General features: G+C 40.4%; 1 protein-coding gene across 1 annotated transcript in view; it reads left to right on the top strand.

Annotated features, from left to right (window-relative positions):
* Positions 1 to 254: 254 nt before the first annotated feature.
* The window catches only part of LOC110523598 (astrotactin-2-like), a 418,825-nt gene continuing 398,014 nt past the window's right edge, over positions 255 to 21,065 (top strand). Inside the window, exon 1 of the mRNA XM_036977273.2 lies at positions 255 to 685. Within this exon, the coding sequence (XP_036833168.2) occupies positions 352 to 685 (334 nt within the window). The 5' untranslated portion in view covers positions 255 to 351. The remainder of the gene's footprint in view (positions 686 to 21,065) is intronic.

Below are 21,065 nucleotides of genomic sequence, written 5' to 3'. Positions count from 1 at the left end.
ACTTCATAACAGTCGTGGAGACTCGACTTCCATTGGTTGCCTCGAAAAGCATATCCTTGATTGCATGAAAAAGCTGTTTCAAGACAAATGTATTCCCTATTTCTTTCATTTCATATCTATGGTGAGGTCTCACAAAACCTTATATCCGCATTATGAGAAATTATGTGTTTACATCAACACAGAAGGAAGCAAGTTGGAGAAAAAAAAGTATTAGGCTACAGATCTGACTACACCTGTGCTGCCGCCTCCTGGACAGACATGACTACCGAGCGCGTGCAGTGGCTGTAGTATAAACGAACAAGCAGTTTAAGAGCCGCACTCAAAGCTAGAGAACCGCGCATTGGGAGCGGGATGGCAGGGACAGTAAAGCACCACGTCCTCCTCCTCATGGGGCTCTTGCTGACAGGGACCGCTACAGTCCGGGGAAGCAGAGGGGGAGCGATGCTTGATGAGGAGAGGGAGAAGGAAAACGACGCAGAGAGCCCGTGTGAAGTTAAAACCGTTACCGTTTCTACCCTGCCTGTACTCCGCGAGAATGAGTTCAGTTTCACCGGCGGTGGCTCGGGGAGCGTGGCTGGAGGAGGAGGGGAGTCCCGACTCCTTTTATTCGTTAGAACAGACCTACCTGGACGAATTTCCGTTATGGATGATCTTGACAACACCGCTCTCCCATACTTCACTCTGGGTAAGAACATTATAATCTTACTGCCTCTTTACTGTCCCCCAATCCATCACTGACTTTACAATGGTTGCTCATAGGGACCACTAACATATGCATGGCCGGTGGTATAGACTATATTTACAACAATTACAATAATTGTTTTCGTACATTCAAAATGTAAATACTTATTCTACACTGTGAAGTGTCATCTAGGGCTGAAAATGATGGCAGTTTAATGTTAACAACATGATAGCCCAAGTAGAGGTGTGTTGGCCAATCAAGGGGAAGAGCCACTGTGCCATATCTATCTGGTACAGGGAGTAAAACAGCGTTGGAAACTTATACATGTATCCAAACACCACTCATGTAATGAATAGGCAAGAATGAACTCGACACCATTAGTACATGGCTCTCTCACTCACCTCGCGCACATACACACACCAATTGGGTCATTTTTGTGTACTATGACAAATTATGACTGTAAGTGACATGCATAGCCTTAAGTATTAGGCAGTGAGGGAATGCATAGATTGCAATTTAGCTGTGCAAATCTGCATGAAATTGGTATTTTGTATTTTTATGAACACATTTTTCATAGCAGAAGACTAGGACATGTGCAGCATTGAAGGAAGTTAGATTAAGAAATGCATAATAATGTAAGCTTGCTACAGTGTCATCATTTTCTCATTGCAAATTGCAAGGTTTAGGCCAGGGCCCACAAATGAGGTTGACTCTGCCTTGCATTGATTGAGTAGTGTTTATTTGTGTCCCTTAGAAAAATATCTTTATAAGCACAGCAGTGGGCCACAGTTGTCAATCTTCAAATAACATACACACAGTTAATCCTATATGAAAAACAAGGTTTTGGCTTTCCACACCTCCTGCCCATGAATATAATATATGCGCACGTGTATACCCATGTGGTTCTGTAATTGAATACCATATGCCTTAGAAGAACTAAGGGGCTTCAGTGATTGGACAGTGACTGTCGACCGTAGGCCTGTGTTATTGTAATGTGATAGTAAACAGCATGACTGTTTTATATTGACATTCAGAGGTAGTAGTCATCTGTGTGTGGGTCAACAGACTGTGTCAAACTAGTTGATATGTACAACCATACACATTCCCTGAGTATGAATCATATAGACTCAATAGATGTGCTAATTTTCCAGATTTTTGTTGTGGTTCATACAATATACAGTACACCGTTCATTTTGAACTTGACCCCATGGCAATCGAACAATGCATTGCCTGTTATGACTATGCACAACACCTGACTAGTATAGTAACCCACACATGTTGTGGAACCCATCTCTCGCTCTCTCTCTCTATGTCTTTCTCTCTATGTCTATGTCTCTCTCTCTTTCGGTCTCTCTCTGTGTCTTTCTCGCTCTCACTTTATCTCTCTCTCAGCCCAGCAGCATTGAGACTGCAGACTAAACAGACTGCAGGGTCTGGAGCATATGCTTGTAAATCACTTTCTTTTCTCATTAAGGACACGCGTCGACTCTTGAGTTAGGACTCTCTGTCCTTCCATTCAGCCAGCCAGCAAATTTGCTGTGCTCTCGCCATGACTGCTCTTTGTGTAGGGGGTGGGGATGGATTTAATCAGGTCTTGATTTAGATTAGTGCCTTCAGAAAGTATTCATACCATTTCTTATTCCACATTTTGTTGAGTTACAGCCTGAATTTAAAATAAATGAAAAAATATAAGAATATTCCCATCCATCTGCACACAATACCCCATAATGATAAAGTGAAAATATGTTATTTTTAGTTTTTGCAAATGTATTGAAAATTAAATACAGAAATATCTCATTTACGTAAGTATTCACATCCCTGATCAGTACATGTTAAAATCACCTTTGGCAGGGCCTCCCGAGTGGCACAGTGGTCTAAGGCACTGCATTGAAGTGCTAGCTGTGCCACTAGAGATTCTGGGTTGGAGTCAAGGCTCTGTTAACCCATTGGGCAGTGCACAATTGGCCCAGTGTCGCTCGGGTTAGGGGAGGGCTTGGCCAGCAGGGATGTCCTAGTCCCATCGTGCACTAGTGACTCCTGTGGCGGGCCGGGTGCAGTGCACGCTGACACAGTCGCCAGGTACACAGTGTTTCCTCTGAAATATTGGTGCGGCTGTCTTCCGGGTCAAGTGGGCAGTGCGGCTTGGTTGGGTTGTGTTTCGGAGAACACACGGCTCTCAACCTTTGCCTCTCCTGAGTCCGAATGGGAGTTGCAGCGATGAGACAAGACTGTAGCTACCAATTGGGGAGAAAAAGGGGTAAAAAAAAAAGAAGCACCTTTGGCAGCGATTACAGCTGTGAGTCTTTCTGGTTAAGTCTCTAAGACCTTTGCACACAATATTTGCACATTATTCTTTTTTACAGTTCTTCAAGCTCTGTCAAGTTGGTTGTTGATTATTTCTAGACAGCCATTTTCAAGTCTTGCCATATATTTTCAAGCAAATTTAAGTCAACAATGTAATTAGTACACTCAGCAACATTCAATGTTGTCTTGGTAAGCAACCCCAGTGTATATTTGGCCTTGTGTTTTAGGTTATTTTCCTGCTGAAAGGTGAATTTGTCTCCCAGTGTCTGTTGGAAAGCAGACTGAACCAGGTTTTCCTCTAGGATTTTGCCTGTGCTTACCTATATTCCATTTCTATTTATCCTAAAAAAAACTATCTTGTCCTTGCAGATGACAAGCATACACATAACATGATGCAGCAACCACCATGCTTGAAAATATGAAGAGTGGTACTCAGTGATGTGCTGCGTTCGATTTTTTCAAACATAACACTTTGTATTCAGGAAATCAAGTTAATTTCTTTGCCAATTTGTTTGTGCCTTATTGCAAACAGGATGCATGTTTTTCACTCTGTCATTTAGGTTAGCATTGTGGAGTTACTACAATGTTGTTGATCCATCCTCAATTTTATCCTATCACAGCCATTAAACTCTGTAACTGTTTTAAAGTCACCATTGACCTCATGGTGAAATTCCTGAGCTATTTCCTTCCTCTCCGGCAACAGAGTTAGGAAGGACACCTGAATCTTTATAGTGACTGAGTGTATTAATATCCAAAGTGTAATTAATAACTTCACAGTGCTCAAAGGGATTTTCAATGTCCGCCTTTTTTTTTTACCCCTCCACCAATAGGTGCCCTTCTTTGTGAGGCATTGGAAAACATCCCTGGTCTTTTTGGTTGAATCTGTGTTTGAAATGTACTGCTTGACTGAAGGACCATACAGGGACCTCATGTTAAACACTAAGCAAATCTTTATTCCTGAACTTATTTAAGCTTGCCATAGCAAAAGGGTTGAATACTTATTGACTCTGCTTTTAATTTTTAAATCATTTGTAAAAAAAATAAATTATGGGGCAATTTATTCCATTTTAAATTCAGACTGTAACACAACAAAATGTGAAAAAAGTCAAGGGGTGTGAATGCTTTCTGAATGCATTGTAGAAGCTCATTCACTGGGCAGCCTGGCTGGGTAGCAGTCAGACGTCAAGCACCACAGCATGCACTGAGGGATTTTCTGCCGTCATCAGAAGCCTTACCGGGTCAGTCAAAGTGGGCTCCAAAGTTATTTGTTGTGAATGGGGGGGAAAAAAGATATGGTAACGTATCAGAATATTCTTTTTGATGATTTATTGTATCGTCTTGACAATATCGCAATTCATTTTTTTGCTCGTTTTTTGTACCTGCTCCAAAAACTCCCATATTTTTCCTTCATAGCTTGTTTTCCATATTTAAAAAAAAATATTGGGCAAATTAGTATGACTGATCAAAACTCGGTTTCTCATGGCTCCCTCTTATCCCGCTGCAGCAGACATGTAGTGAGCAATATGTTTGTTACACCGAATTATAATTAAATCACAATTATCGAATGACAATACATATAGAATTGTGAGAAACGCAATACAGATCATATCTGCACCTTAGTATCGTGATGATCTTGTATTGTGAGATCCCTGGAAATTCCCAGACGTACAGTTGAAGTCGGAAGTTTACAAACACTTAGGTTGGAGTTATTAAAACTTGTTTTTCAACCACTCCACAAATTTCTTGTTAACAAACTATAGTTTTGGCAAGTCGGTTAGGACATCTACTTTGTGCATGACACAAGTAATTTTTCCAACAATTGTTTACAGACAAATAATTTAACTTATAATTCACTGTATCGCCAGAGATTGTAACGTTCGTCGTTGGGAGAAAGAGAGGAGGACCAAAGTGCAGCGTGGTAAGTATTCATATTCTCTTTTAATGAACACGAATACTCAAACAAAACACGAGAACGAAATGAAAACAGTCCTGTACGGTGAAATACAAACACAGGACAGAAAATAAACACCCACGAAACACAAGTGGAAAAAGGCTACCTAAGTAGGATTCTCAATCAGAGACAACTAACGACACCTGCCTCTGATTGAGAACCATACCAGGCCAAACGCAAAAACACAACATAGAAAACGGAACATAGACAACCCACCCAACTCACGCCCTGACCATACTAAAACAAAGACATAACAAAGGAACTAAGGTCAGAACGTGACAGAGATGAACGTACTTTGGTGGGAAAAGAGCAAATAAATCCCAGAACAACCAAGGACCTTGTGAAGATGCTGGAGGAAACAGGTACAAAAGTATCTATATCCACAGTAAAACGAGTCCTATATCGGCATAACCTGAAAGGCCTCTCAGCAAGGAAGAAGACACTGCTCCAAAACCGCCATAAAAAGACAGACAACGGTTTGCAAATGCACATGGGGACAAAGATGGTACTTTTTGGAGAAATGTCCTCTGGTCTGATGAAACAAAAATAGAACAGTTTGGGCATAATGACCATCGTTATGTTTGGAGGAAAAAGGAGCATCATGAGGCAGGAAAATTACGTGGATATATTGAAGCAACATCTCAAGACATCAGTCAGGAAGTTAAAGCTTGGTCTCAAATGGACAATGACCCCAAGCATACTTCCAACAAAGTCAAGGTATTGGAGTGGCCATCACAAAGCCCTGACCTCAATCCTATAGAAAATGTGTGGGCAGAACTGAAAATGTGTGTGAGCAAGGAGGTCTACAATCCTTATTCAGTTACATCAGCTCTGCCAGGGGGAATGGGCCAAAATTCACACAACTTATTGTGGAAAGCTTGTGGAAGGCTACCCGAAACATTTGACCCAAGTTAAAAATTTGAAGGCATTGCTACCAAATACTAATTGAGTGTATGTAAACTTCTGACCCACAGGGAATGTGATGAAAGAAATGAAAGCTGAAATAAATCATTCTCTCTACTATTGTGACATTTCATATTCTTAAAATAACGTAGTGATCCTAACTGACCCAAGACAGGGAATTTTTACTAAGATTAAATGTCAGGAATTGTGAAAAACTGAGTCTATATTAATTTGGCTAAGGTGTATGTAATCTTCTGACTTCAACTGTAGTTATTTGTAGGAAATGGATAGTACCTGTATCCAAACTGGCAGTTGATATCCACTTACACGACAGTATGTCCTTGTTGTGGTTTATTTTTTTAAGTAAAGGGCACCTCAGTATGACAGTATTGACAAGTCAACATGAAGATAGATAGCCATACAGTATAGTGATATTATGTGTCAATATTGACTTTTTTCTCCATGTAATGTAACTACTGACAGTGTATGTAGTGGTATTCCTGACAGTATGTATGCCATGAGACCATCATATTGTACTCTGTGTTTTTATTCTAAGTGGAGTAGTCTACTGTAATAGTAGCTGACATGTTCCTGATGCTCCCAACAATATAGCTGGCATATTTGTTTGATTTCTGATTGAGCAATAAAGCAAATAGAGGGGATTAAAAGGAAACATTAACTATGAAATCAGAATGACTTGGTGGGAGGGGAATCCCACACTAACCCATCAGTATTTTTTTCCGTATCTGTTTTCCCTCTCCTTTCTTACATAACGACAAAATGTTGACGCCCCAGGATGATACCAAGACTTAGGCCTTACTGCACACACGCTAACACATTATGAAACACAGACGCAGACGGACACATCTCCCTTTATTCAAAAGCAGAATAGTGAGACTCCACTCGGCTCCCTCAGTTCCCATCTCTGCATTTTAATTTGTGAATGAAGTATGGTGGTCACAGGTAGGCTGGAGGGGGAGTGTTTCACTGACCGGTCTTTCAGATGCTCGCCCCTCTGGCCACAGCGCCCAGTCTTGATTTATTACCATGAATGTCATTGAGAATGGATGAGCATAGAAGGCACAGAAGGAAAAGGCCGCAGAGGAATCCTTTCCCCCCCATTTTTCTCTTTCCCATTTTTGTGCATCATTTGAAAGCAGGGCGACACACCAGAATATGCAGTGGCCACTGCTCTGCTCTGTGTTGGCATCTGCAAGATGGTGCATTTTGTTATGCCTTAGTGTTTTTGGTTAGATCTGTGTGTGGGTGTGTTTGTGTATGCAGTTTTAAGTTTCCTGTTTAAAATTAAAGGCTATAAATAATGCACCTTATAAACTTCTTACTGGCAAATCCAGATGATGAATTTGACAGATTTTAGAGCTACTTGGGCTCAAGGAAATCACTTTGTTCAGTACTGTACATGGCTGATTTTGAAACACCTCATTACCGACTAACCTTATAAAGCATTGAGGCACCTAGTGGAAGACCTACAGTACAAATTCAATTCTCCTTTATCTCTTCTGACATCTACACTGTTTCCTTTCCAGCACTTATCATGTTTCTGTATACCATATTATCACTCTATTGGCTTGTCCTCGCCAACCCTTCCCCATCTCACTCACTCACTCACTCACTCGCTCGCTCACTCACTCACTCACTCACTCGCTCGCTCACTCACTCACTCACTCACTCACTCACTCACTCACTCACTCACTCACTCACTCAAACCTGTCTGGCAGATAGGGGATTGAAAGCAACTGTGGAGAGTAAGGGGAGGGGAAAAAATAAATAGAAAAAGCAAGTTGGCTCCAGTGGAGAGGTACATACCCTGTGGCCCAGAGTGCTTTACACACGGCGGTACGTCTCAATCACATGTCAGGGTTTGAGCTGCATACTGCTGGGGGAGCAGGGAGGGGTGTTGAGAGTGCAGTTGGGGTCAGGGTACACTGTGGAGCTAAGATGGGAGTCTCCTGTCATAAAGGACCTGGATCTGTCATGAGTCCCTGGATTTGTTCCATTGTGGGTTTGTGATCAGAATTTTCTCCATCTGTTGCTTGGTGTTACTCATTGTCTATGACGATAAGAAAATATGTTAAACAGTATGGCAATGTCATATGTCAGTCAAATGATTAGCATTGCTTAACAATGACATCACCTCTCAGCCCTGAGGGTACAGTTGCCTGAGGTGTTGTATTTGTAGGCCGTCAAGTTCTATATGGTCTTCTTCAGTTTTGTGTAACCTCTGGTCGGGTATTCTCGCTACAGCTAAGATACATTCTCATTTTCAGTATTGACTGTCACTCTTGTAAAAGCATTTTTTAAAGAAAGCCCTACCGTTATTATTAGCAAAAGCCTCTTTGTTCCACAAGAATTCAGAGATTGTTTCTCACCTTGCCAAACATCCAGTCATTGTTAGTGAACACAGGAAAGGTTGAGGGTGTTTTTGACTAATCAGTGTCAAGGCTCAAGCTCATAGTTAATGTGCCAATTTAACCAGGCTGCAACGGGCTAAGTGATGGCTTCAGCCGTGGAATCGGGAAGGAATTGTGGTCAGCGACCCATGATGATTGCATCTCTCCTCAGCATGACTTGTGTTAGTAATGGAGTGTGTTACAGGAAGCACCGCTCGCTCATGTTGCTGTCAAGTTGTGGTTGTTGTTCAAATCTGGAATCAGCTGGTTCTTTTGGCTATGTTGCAGGGTTTACATTTTTGGCACAATTGTGCCATCTTATCCCATGTTAGTAGTAGTGTTGCTTTTCAAATGTTGTATTGTACTGTTCGTTCCTTTGTCCTTCCATCCAAAATGCATCTCAATGGATCAATCATTTATCTTGCAATCAGGTATTTGTCGGATGGATGTCAATAATAGTGTTGGGTTCGTTCCTTGTCAATCATTGGCTCATTGGTGAAATTAGCATTCAGACAATATCTTTAATTAAATCAATCAAAAACCTTTATTAATGCAATTGCAAACAGAAGTTGACAACAGGAACATAGCATGCATGTTTCCGAGTAAGCTCTGCAAAATAGTAAAGGGTCCAAGTTATTTTATTAAGCCCGAAGTTCAGCCTTAGTGATGTCACTGCCTACGTCATTACCTTCTACTCATGAGACCAAGCCCATGCATACACAACTATACAAACAAGAGTTTCAGTGTTATCTAAAGGCTCAGCAGTAAATGTCCACTCCCCAAGTTGATTTATAATGGAATGTCTGACTAGTCTCTTATCTCGTTCACTCCTTTGCAGAGTTCTGTCTCACAGTCACACATTTCTCTGACCGTTTCTTTATAAGATGTAGACTAGAAAAGACTGTGGAACAATATTAAACCTTTATAATGAATATAACTCTCTATATATCTATATCTGTAGTCTAGGACCCTATACATGTAAGGAGGGAGGGGTCTTATAACCCCTCCCCTTCTATTAATACAACATAAGCATAATCAACTATTTTTAATACATCAAACATTTGGTACAGCCCCTATCGTGACCCCAAGGTGAACCCAACAATAGCTTCACATAAGCATAGCTTAAAGGGCGAATCCGCCACTTTTCAACCTCATTCATTATCTTCAGCACCAAACCAGTGTCTACATATGCGAAAATGGTGTGTTTCTATAATGTTTTTAAAAACACATGAGAAGAAAGGTCTTTAAAATATGCTTCTGTGACATCATAGGGCATGATTAAAAAGTTATAACCTTTGATGTCATCGGTTAGAACTTTTAACTTAATTTTTTTTTCTACAAAATGTAGAAAGGTGACATTGTCACATAATGTAGACACTGGTATTGTCCTGGAGATAATGAAAATGCTGTTTGAAGATCTGACTAGAGAAAAACAAATGAATCGTTGCGCAAATGGGATAAAATTGCTAGTTATTTCTGCATTTAGATTTTGGCATGAAATTTGTTTCAAAATACTGCTTTGTGTGACTGAGGCCAGAATTCAATAGTAACACATTGAGATATGGCGTAGGAGTAGAGAAGACTTTGTTCCCCATCCTCACCAGTCAGTTGCTGTGTAGTTAACACCTTCTTCCACAACCACTCATGGGGCTATATGACTGTCAGAGGAGATGTCATTGACACTCACAATTAAAGATAGGCTATAGCTTGAGAAGTGTAGAACTAATGACAGGTTGCCTGGTTACTAATCAAGTACCATTCTGTCAATCTGTATTCCACAGAGGCTCTTCTCTGTTTTTGCTCTGAAAGCTTCCAGAGGTTCAGTGACAACCCCAGGGATGGAGCTAGTAGAGGTCATCTTGCCGTCTTCACCTATCTCATCTTTGTTTGGTGTCAATTGAAACCAGGGGTCCACACTCTTGTCATGACATCAACAGAAAAATAAAGTGCCAGCCAATCTTGCTTCCTCTCTGGCCGGATGAGCCCAATACTGACAGTCAGCCCTTTGATAGATTTCTGTTGGGCTTTGTTGCCGTGGTTATCATATAATATAGTGCCGCTATCCTGCTGTAACTGACTCCCTCCAAGCCCCTCAGTTACACGCTTCTGTCTTTATGGCCAACTTTAACATTCACTGTAAGGGGATTGAATATCTCAGATGATTTAGCTTTATCTCTTCTTAGTCTGGATCCTTGTCAGAAACAGGAGGAGTGGTATGTCAATCAATCAAAATTATTTATAAAGCCCTTCTTACATCAGCTGATGTCACAAAGTGCTGTACAGAAACCCAGCTTAAAACCCCAAACAGCAAGCAATACAGGTGTAGAAGCACGGTGGCTAGGAAAAACTCGCTAGAAAGGCCAGAACCTAGGAAGAAACCTAGAGAGGAACCAGGTTATGAGGGGTGGCCAGTCCGCTAAATAATTCACCAAAGATGTATAAATGTTCTACACATAAACTTTAAAGAGCTGTGCAGTCTGTGGGAAGTAAATGTATATTAACATGACACTGATTTATACAAGTTATTATGTTTAGTTAATTCGCTTGCTCTTTGGTCTGCTCTGGTGTCCCCGGCCACTTAATAAAGAGTAGACTTCCTAATGGATGCCCTCTTAAAATAAAATCATTTTTACAATAGAAGCCAAAGGATAAGGACATGGTGTGGAGTAGGGGGGGGGGGGGGGGGGGGTGCTAGGCTGAATTCTGTCACTTTGCATTAAGAGGCTGTAGAGTGTTCCTCCTCGAACAAAACACTATTTGGATAACATGTTGAATAATTGAATAGTTTCAATGATGCTTGTACTGTGTTTTGGGTTTCCTCTAAAGTACTATCAGTGCTGCAATGACAATTTGATTTGGGATATGACAAAAGAGGCTGCTTTTGAGATAACAAAAGGCAAAGCTGAGTGACAGGCAGAGAGTAGTACGGAGGGGGGTTGGGGGTTTCAGAACTTAAAAGGATAAAAGAGAATGAAAATGCAACAAACAGTAAAAACAGAGAATTAACAGGACCTCGTTTCATTACTGGGTATATTGTATAAATGAATACCAATATGTGGCTTCTACGCAAAGTCATCCAACTCCCAAGGTAGAATTTGATAAACCATGGCACAGATTGAAGCCTGCACTTGAAATGTACTATTAAAACCACTGGCTTTTCCTCCATCGATGCCATTTGACGGGTTATTGTTTTCCTATCCCTATTCCTATTGTACTTGGCACATTTTATTTCTGTCAAAATCAGTCCTCGGCAGAAAGATTGAATTTTCAGTTCTCTGCAGTGTGGAATAATGATATGCGCATGACGGTGTCAGGTGATTGAGTTTTAACTAAGTCAACTTAATTTGTGTCTGCTCTCCTCTTCTCCTGTGCCCTATACCCGATGCTCTGGCATGTTGTTAAAAACCCAACTGGTTATGCTGGGGGTAGTCTTTCTCCTAGTAGTCCTTCTATAGCTGACATGCGGCCTGTCTTACATGATAAACTGACAATAAACGACCAGGGCCGGAGCTGGAGAAAAAGACAGCCCCCGCTTTAACACATCCATCCAGCCCTGGCAGGGGAAGCGGGCACCTCTGCTAGTCTGCAGACGTCCCTCCGTACCCTTGCTGATCCCCGGCCTGCCATGTTTCCTGTGCCACTCTGCCTGGGCGTCGGATGCTTTCAAACATTGTGGTCATCTCTGTTGTTTTCACACGCCGTTGTCAACACCTGCTTCTTCTAACAAGCAGAGAATACCACTATTTATTTTATAAAAAAATTACAACTTAAAAAAAACAAAAACTTTTAGCTTATTCTACTCTCGTCTAAGGACATACATTTTCTGCTGCAAAAAAAATTGTATTTTGTTCCATATGAGTATTTTTTTGCTTGTCAGAGGTTTAATTTCTCTGAAAAGCCAATGGCACCAGGAAAAGAAGGCCAATTCAATTTTTTCAGGATTATGAGAAAATGAGAAATGAAAGTGGAATAGAAAATATTGCATTCATGTTACATAACACCTTTTTTAGATGATTATTTCCCCCTTTGCAATTACATATAGATTCCCAGTTAGTTCTTTCTCCCTTTCGACAATTCAGCTTCAATACAATTTTTTCAGTAAAGCCAAATACGTTTCCAGCATCCAATATTTTCAGTTTATTTTTGTCATAGACGATAATAATCTTAATCCTTTTATTTATTTTCTCTAGACATCCAAGTAATCATGAATAAACAACATCAATATCAGATAGAGCCTACACAGTATTAGTATACCATCAGCTTCACCACACCATAAGTACGGACAGCTAGCTAGACAATGTCTAATGTTGGAAGAAGAGTGGGTTTCTACCAGGATCAAAGGCACAGTGGAATCAATGGTCTCTTGGTGGCTGACTCACTCAGTTGGACTGTCATCTCCATCTTCAGCATCAAAGCAAAATGAAATCCAAACGGCCAGCAAACGTCCTTCTCCGGGCTACCAGGCCCCGGTCGCTACAACACGGCCAGGATTAAACACCGTGCATCACTCTGTTTTTGGGCTCCAGTTGTTCTCCGGCTTATTCGAAGGTGACCTCTACCTCTAGCCTGGGTCTTTTTAGCTACACTTCCTCCTTCTTTCATTTTAAACTGCAGAGAGAAGGCGTGCTGTATACCAGAGTGGAATAATGATTCAGGGAGACCAAGCATATCTTTTTTTAAAGCAAGGTGCCTGCTTGACTCTTAGTTTTTTATATTTTGCTGTAGTATGTGTGTAAAGTAATTGCAAAAATGAAATCGTTAAACTTTATTACAAATTGTATTTACTATTTTCATTATTTAAACATGTGGTAACATTAGAAATTGACTTTTAGACAAGCACAGAATCTAAATCTAAAGTGTGATTCCTAATTGAATTTGACCATTGTCTTGGCTTAGATACATTATCACTCCGGTAAATTTAAAGACCCATATCATTTGATTCCCTACAGAATTCCCTTTAGGCTACACCTTGGAGTGCCGCCACCACAACACATTCTCCCTATGATCACGGATCCCACAGACGCTCCTGAACCTTTTATCTATGCTTATGTATTTGTTCAGATATACCCTGGCCTACCTCATCAATTTCTGTCATTTTAAAAAACCCACAGAGAACAAAGGATAGCTACAAGACATGCAATTAGATTCACATCAGCCTTAATTTCACACCTTGGAGTAAAAACGGAGCCATGTGGTGAGGTACCGAGGTGTTTAGGAAAGTTCACAACTTTCGATGTGTTTTAACAGGGACATTTTACAGAGTCCCATTTCTATTTCCCCCCTCACAATATGTTTCTGTGAGATCCCATTTTAGCTGTAATTCAGCACAGCCAAAAACTACTGCAATGAGTCCCACCAAACATGCACTTCTGGTAAGCCTTGAGGGACATTGGGAGTTGGACCCCACACACTTATACACTATCTCTAATTCAGTCTCATTAGTATGCTATAAACTCTCTCACTTTCTCTCTCTCTATCTTTTCCATTCTGAAGCTTAGTGTGCGCGCACACACACACACACACACACAAACACACACACACACACACACACACACACACACACACACACACACACACACACACACACGCACACCCGCACACACACACACTCCCAGTGTGAGTTTGACAGGTATTGTGTATATCTGCTCTGGATTAGCTGGGATCTTGCACTAATTATCCTGTAGAAGAAGTGTTCTAGTGCAAAGCTATATAATACCCAGGTCCTGTAGGTCCCACGTGTTTAGAGTGGGCTAAGAGCCGTGTCAAGGTGAGCAACGGTTATGTGCATAGCATGAATTTACAGCTCTGTGTGTGTGTGTGTGTGTGTGTGTGTGTGTGTGTGTGGGTGTGTGTGTGTGTGTGTGTGTGTGTGTCGCCGAGGTTAAGAATACAGGTCGGTGATAGAAACGGCTTGTCCCTCATCACCACTCGACACAACAGAATGCTTGATGTTTTTTTGTTTTTTTTTGTGAGTATTATGTGTACAGCGAAGGTTAAATCCTCTTGATGGAGGCTATACACAAACAAAGTGGAAATTGTCAAGCATATGTAGTTGAAATTGAGTAAAATTATGATTTTGTGTAATAACTAATACATTCTGTGTTGATGCAACCACATGCATGCGCACACCGACAATTATACGTCGGCATATTCTTTCATATTTCTCATCTCTCACTGTACCTTGGGTAGCAAAAAAATAAACCAGTGTGTCTCCATCTGGCTTGGCATTTTACCCAATATAAATCATGGAGAAAGAAATATGATCTGCAGTATTCAGCATGCTTTGCAAAGACACCCTTCATTTGGTTGGCAGAACGTTGCTCTCCAACAGGAACAGGTTGCCAACAGAGCTAAATTAAACAGTGATTTCGTGCTTCTCTCTCCCTGAATTGCCAGTTTGCAAAGTGTTTTGGCCTAGTTGTGGTGTCGTTGTGACCACTGGCTATTTTGATTCTGTCGTCCTAACAGCCATCTGTATGTATTAAAATCCCCATGGTGAGAACAGCTGTGTCTTTGATGGTGAGGAGGAAAGTGTTCATCTCCCAATCCCACTGCCAGAGGGGCTTAAGCTGAAGTACTGCCGCTTTAACTAGCCATCTCCCCGCAGAGTCAACTGTTTTTATTTGTGTCATTGTATATATTGTAACACAATATTTGTTTTTAGCAAGAACGTCCTCACCTTTGATGTTGCGAATAACAATACGGAGACAAACAAATATTTCTGTTAAGATGGAGGTGAATCATAATTTCAGTTATAATGAGTTGATGTGAGTCAGTCAAGCATTCGGTTTACAGAACATCACGGCATCCAAGACAACTTGGCAGGTTCTCATTTTAAAAAATAATAATATTCCCCCCTCACACACGCAAAACCCTACCCGTGGCGAGTCAAACTGAAGCCGAAGCTGAGCTGTGTGGTAATCGCGTCATGTGCCACTTAGGCATGCAATCAAACAGTGACCCGGGGCCATGAACAAGAGCTGGAGCAGCCATGATCAGGAAGTAGCAGCCCTCTCATGCAGAATTCACCACACTCCAATTACCATTCAGGTGAAAAGAAGGAGTGAAGACGGAAGGAATATTAATGACTTGCTGCTCTGATTCCTAGCTTCTAGGGAACATAATGCTAGTGGCATCAACAGGCAGCAGAGAGCAATTTGGTCTGATTGCTGTTAAACATGAAGGCTAGCTAGTGGACACAATCAAGCACTAAATTAATTTGCATTTCATTTGCTTTGGTTATTTGCATCTTGGTTTAATGAGGAAGTAGTGGAAATGTGGAAGCTGTTAGCAAGTTGCAATGACGGGCCGACATCTTCATGTGGATTGTCCTCTCTGACCGTAGAGATCCTATTAAATTCTAATTCCTACTTCTTTGTTTCTGACAGCCTTGACATTAAGCTGATATTATTAAATTAGTATTTATATTATTATACTGACACAAACAATGGCAATATAGTGATAATGGAAATGCACTCATATGCAGGAATGAAAATACTTTATATAAATAACTAACTAAAATATGTATTTTTTAAAATCTTGTTGGGAAATTATTTTGAAAGATACTTATTGTAAAAACACTGATGTTGTAAAATAGCCCATTCCCAGCGTAGCATACCTTGAATACACAACATAACTTTATCTGTAGCCCATATGAGCCCAAATTAGCTTTGTAACATTGAACGTGCACCAGTCAGCAAATTTCCCCAGGATTAGTAAGCTATTTGCTAAGGATCCCCTTTCATACCTAACAGGATTGTAAGCCGATCCAGAGCTTCCTCAATGTCCTGTTAGCCCACGTTCTTTTTTTTCTCCCATTCATAATCTCCTATAACATTATTTTATGTGCTTTGAATTAAAAAGGCTGGGTGTAGCATGAGTGAGATTTTGAATTAGGTACAGTAAGAATTACCATTTGTTTAAGCCTGGACTTCAAGGATACAGAGATACCATGGAAATAGGAGCTGTTGGAGGGCTGTAAAATAAAGTGTTTCCATATCCTTTCAGATGTTGATGAAAGCTTGACTAAAGTCAAGTGTTGCCAAATAGAAAATCTCTGGATCCTTTAGCTTTTATCTCAATATCCTTATTTCCAAGACCCTTACTTTATTGAGCCATTAGCTGACAGTAATACACACACACTTGATAAGAACCCAAACAAACAGAAACAAGCTGTATATTGTAGCTCTTTTCACAGGTGGTTGCACACCATGCACAGTGCCTTCTCCACATCAGCACCCAGCAAACGTGTGAGTGCTCTTCCTTAACATGAACGCAATCAGTGCAAATGCACTTTTAACTCTATAAAGGCGATGGCTCAACAAACATAATTAATGAAACAATTCAAAATGGCAGTTCTAACCAACTGGACACACCACGTGGGGATCCATAATAAAAGTTAGTTGAATCCAATGTGTTATCACTAAGATTCAACCATCTAAAAGCGCAACCAAATTCCATTGGAAAAACAAACAGTCTGATTTTGGTTTAGTTCTCACCCAAATGTCTATTACTGTGCTTTCAACCATTTTAAAAGCACAGCAAAGTTCAAATGGGAATACTATGTCAGATATTTTATTTCATTTATACAACATATTGTGTTATCACTGTGCTTCATCTAATAGCAGAACCAAATTACCTGGATTGCAGTTGAGACTACATTAAAAGCACATGGTGGAATTGATCCTTGCCGTTCGAGATTCTGCGCAGATTATTACAGCAACTGTGAAGATCTCCACAGACCTGCGATGACCTATGCATGTTATCTTGAACATGCACACTTTACATGATTACATAGGAAAACATTTATAGTTACTAACCTCAAAATGTGGCCATAGATGTTAATAAATGTAAGGTTGAATGTTACATTAGTTTGTCAAATTTGCCTTATTTTTTTGGTTATTTATAGTACCTACAGAAAGTATTCACACCGCTTGACTTTTTTCACATTTTGTTGTGTTACATCCTACACACAATATCGTACAATGTAAAAATGAAAATGTCACATAATAAGTTGCATGGACTTACTCTGTGTGCAATAATAGTGTTAAACATTAATTTTGAATGACTACCTCATCTCTGTACTCTACACATACAATTATCTGTACGGTCCCTCAGTCGAGCAGTGAATTTCAACACAGATTCAAACACAGAGACACAGAGACCTCGCAAAGAACGGCACCTACTGGTAAAAATAAAAAAAAAGCAGACATTGAATATCCCTTTAAGCATGGTGAAGTTATTCATTACAATTTGTATGATGTACAGGCATCTTTCCTAACTCAGTTGCAGGAGAGGAAGGAAACCGCTCAGGGATTTCACCTCGAGGCCAATGGTGACTTTAAAAGAGTTACAGAGTTTAATGGCTGTGATAGTAGAAAACAACTGAGGATGGGTCAATGACATCGTAGCTACTCCACAATACTAACTGATTGAGTGAAAATAAGGAAGCCAATACAGAATAAAAATATTCAAAAACATACAGTTGAAGTCGGAAGTTCACATACACTTAGGTTGGAGTTATTAAAATGTGTTTTTCTACAACTCCGCAAATGTCTTGTTAACAAACTATAGTTTTGGCAAGTCGGTTGGGACATCTATTTTGTGCATGACACAAGTAATTTTTCCAACAATTGTTTACGGACAGATTATTTCACTGTATCACAATTTCAGTGGGTCAGAAGTTTACATACACAAAGTTGACTGTGCCTTTAAACAGCTTGGAACATTCCAGAAAATTATGTCATGGCTTTGGAAGCTTCTGTTAGGCTAATTGACATCATTTGAGTCAATTGGAGGTATACCTGTGGATGTATTTCAAGGCCTATCTTCAAACTCAGTGCCTATTTGCTTGACATCATGGGAAAATCTAAATAAATCATCCAAGACCTCAGAAAAAAATGTGTAGACCTCCACAAGTCTGGTTCATCCTTAGGAGCAATTGCCAAACACCTTAAGGTTCCATGTTCATCTGTACAAACAATAGTATGCAAGTATAAACACCATGGAACCACGCAGCCATCCTAATGCTCAGGAAGGAGACACGTTCTGTCTCCTAGAGATGAACATACTTTGGTTTGAAAAGTGCAAATCAATCCCAGAACAACAGCAAAGACCCTTCTGAAGATGCTGGAGGAAACGGGTACAAAAGTATCTATATCCACAGTAAAACGAGTCCTATATTCACATAACCTGAAAGGCCGCTCAGCAAGGAAGAAGCCACTGCTCCAAAACCGCCATACAAAAGCCAGACTATGGTTTGCAACTGCACATGGGGACATAGATCGTACTTTTTGGAGAAATGTCTTCTGGTCTGATAAAACAAAAATAGAACTGTTTGGCCATAATGATCATCGTTATGTTTGGAGGAAAAAGGGGGAGGCTTGCAAGCCGAAGAACACCATCCCAACCGTGAAGCACAGGGGTGGCAGCATCATGTTGTGGGGGTGCTTTGCTAAAGGAGGGACTGGTGCACTTCACAAAATAGATGGCATCATGCAGAGGAAAAATTATGTGGATATATTGAAGCAACATCTCAAGACATCAGTCAGGATATTAAAGCTTGGTCGCAAATGGGTCTTCCAAATGGACAATGACCCCAAGCATACTTCCAAAGTTGTGGCAAAATGGCTTAAGGACAACAATGTCAAGGTATTGGAGTGGCCATCACAAAGCCCTGACCTCAATCCTATAGAAAATGTATGGGCAGAACTGACAAAGCGTGTGCGAGCATGGAGGCCTACAATCCTTATTCAGTTACACCAGCTCTGTCAGGAGGAATGGGACAAAATTCACCCAACTTATTGTGGGAAGCTTGTGGAAGGCTACCTGAAACGTTTGACCCAAATGAAACAATTTAAAGGCAAAGCTACCAAATACTAATTGAGTGTTTGTAATCTTCTGACGCACTGGGAATGTGATGAAAGAAATAAAAGCTGAAATAAATCATACCCTACTATTATTCTGACATTTCACATTCTTAAAATGAAGTGGTGATCCTAACTGACCAAAGACAGGGAATTTTTACTAGGATTAAATGTCAGTAATTGTGAAAAACTGAGTTTAAATGTATTTGGCTGAGGTGTATGTAAACTTCCAACTTCAACTGTAACAACATGCGGCTGTTCTGTGTTGAGAGGTTAACAAAGAAATAGGTATTCCTATATGCTTAATTTAGAGTTATTAATGTATCTTTAGTTGTTCTACAAATGTTGGCTATATGTTTGGAGAAAACAGGGGGCAGGCAAAACGACAGCTCAAGGGCAGGCTGAGGTCAGTAATCCAGGGTGGTGTGGCAAGGTACAGAAAGGGCAGGCAGAATGGTCAAAACCGGGACAACTTGAAACAGACAGGAGCAAGGTGTAGGCTTGACGATCAAATCAAACTGGGAACAGAGAACACAGGTATAAATACACTGGGGATAATTGGGATGATGTGTGACATCTGGAAGGGGGTGGATACGAGCACAAAGACAGGTGAAACAGATCAGGGTGTGACATTTTCTGCTGAATGAACTAGTGTAGCCCACAACCATTTGGCATGGACAGATCAAGACTAATATAAGGACAATTCAGAGTATGCTACTCTGGTCTTCTGAAATATTTTCATCATATCATGCTTCTTTAGACCTGTCTAAAATAAAAAATGGATGTATTGTGAAGGTGTAGGCTATATTACATGGACTTTTTTAGACTTTTTAAAATGTAGATGTTCCAAGGGTCTCCATCAGTGGCTTGAAGGCTATATGTGGAAGCCAGGAGATGCTAAATGAGTGTATGTTCATTGACAGTCAAATACCGTGAGACTGACAGTTATTTGCTTGATAATCACCGGCTGACAATTTTTTGACCACCACACCCCTACATACCATCTGCACAGTACAGTTGAAACCGGGATCCGTGAAGAGCATACTTCTCCAGCGTGCTACGGTGAGCATTTGCCTACTGAATTCGGTTACGACTCCGAACTGCAGTCAGGTCAAGACCCTGGTGAGGACGACCAGCACGCAGATGAGCTTCCCAGAGATGGTTTCTGACAGTTTGTGCAGACATTCTAGAACTATTAAGCCTGTAGAGAAGAGCATAGTCTTTGATGGGGCAAAGAAGGTTAGCAGTGTTCAGTTGGTAGGCTAATTATACTGAGAAACACGATGTCAAGGCAGACCTGAACACGCGCTGATCCAGCACGTCTCCCCTCCTGCTCTTTGAAGTGAGGAAATGATGGAGGGCACCTCTCTCTTAATTTATTTTTTCCACTTGTATTTACCTAGGAGCCATGTTCATGCATACCCTCCCTTCTAACATGAATAGAAATTAGTAAAGGAGTTGGACGTTGCACCTGTTTCCACAGATTTGCATTATTTTTTTATAGAAGGGAATTTTTTCAACTTTTTTAACAGGGCTTCTATATTAAAACGTTGCTTCTTCCAACAACAACAAAAATACCCTATGTATGCTAACTGTATGAGGAAATGATTCCCTTTTGCTGACATGTATATGTACAGTATACAGTATAAACAGCTTTTAAAATGAGAAGACAAAAGTTCTTGCTTATAAAATTTGCTACACTATTTGTCTTTGTCTATTGAAGTGAAAGATACCCTTGTGGAGATCACGTCCACTCTGATTCCATCTGCTTTTGATAAACATGGTCAACTAATGTGAATTCAATGTGAAATCCCCCCCCAAAATGCACCATGTCATTGGATTTAGGTTCAAAGTTGGGTGAAAAAATTACTAAATTTCCTTACGCTGATGACTTTTTTCACATCCAATCACTTTTCCACATTGAGTCAACATCATCACATAGAGTTTTT

The sequence above is a fragment of the Oncorhynchus mykiss genome, chromosome 5 (genome assembly GCF_057628025.1).
Source record: "Oncorhynchus mykiss isolate SJ-2025 chromosome 5, ASM5762802v1, whole genome shotgun sequence".
NCBI classification, from domain to species: domain Eukaryota; kingdom Metazoa; phylum Chordata; class Actinopteri; order Salmoniformes; family Salmonidae; genus Oncorhynchus; species Oncorhynchus mykiss.
This window is presented reverse-complemented; position numbering and strand designations above follow the sequence as displayed.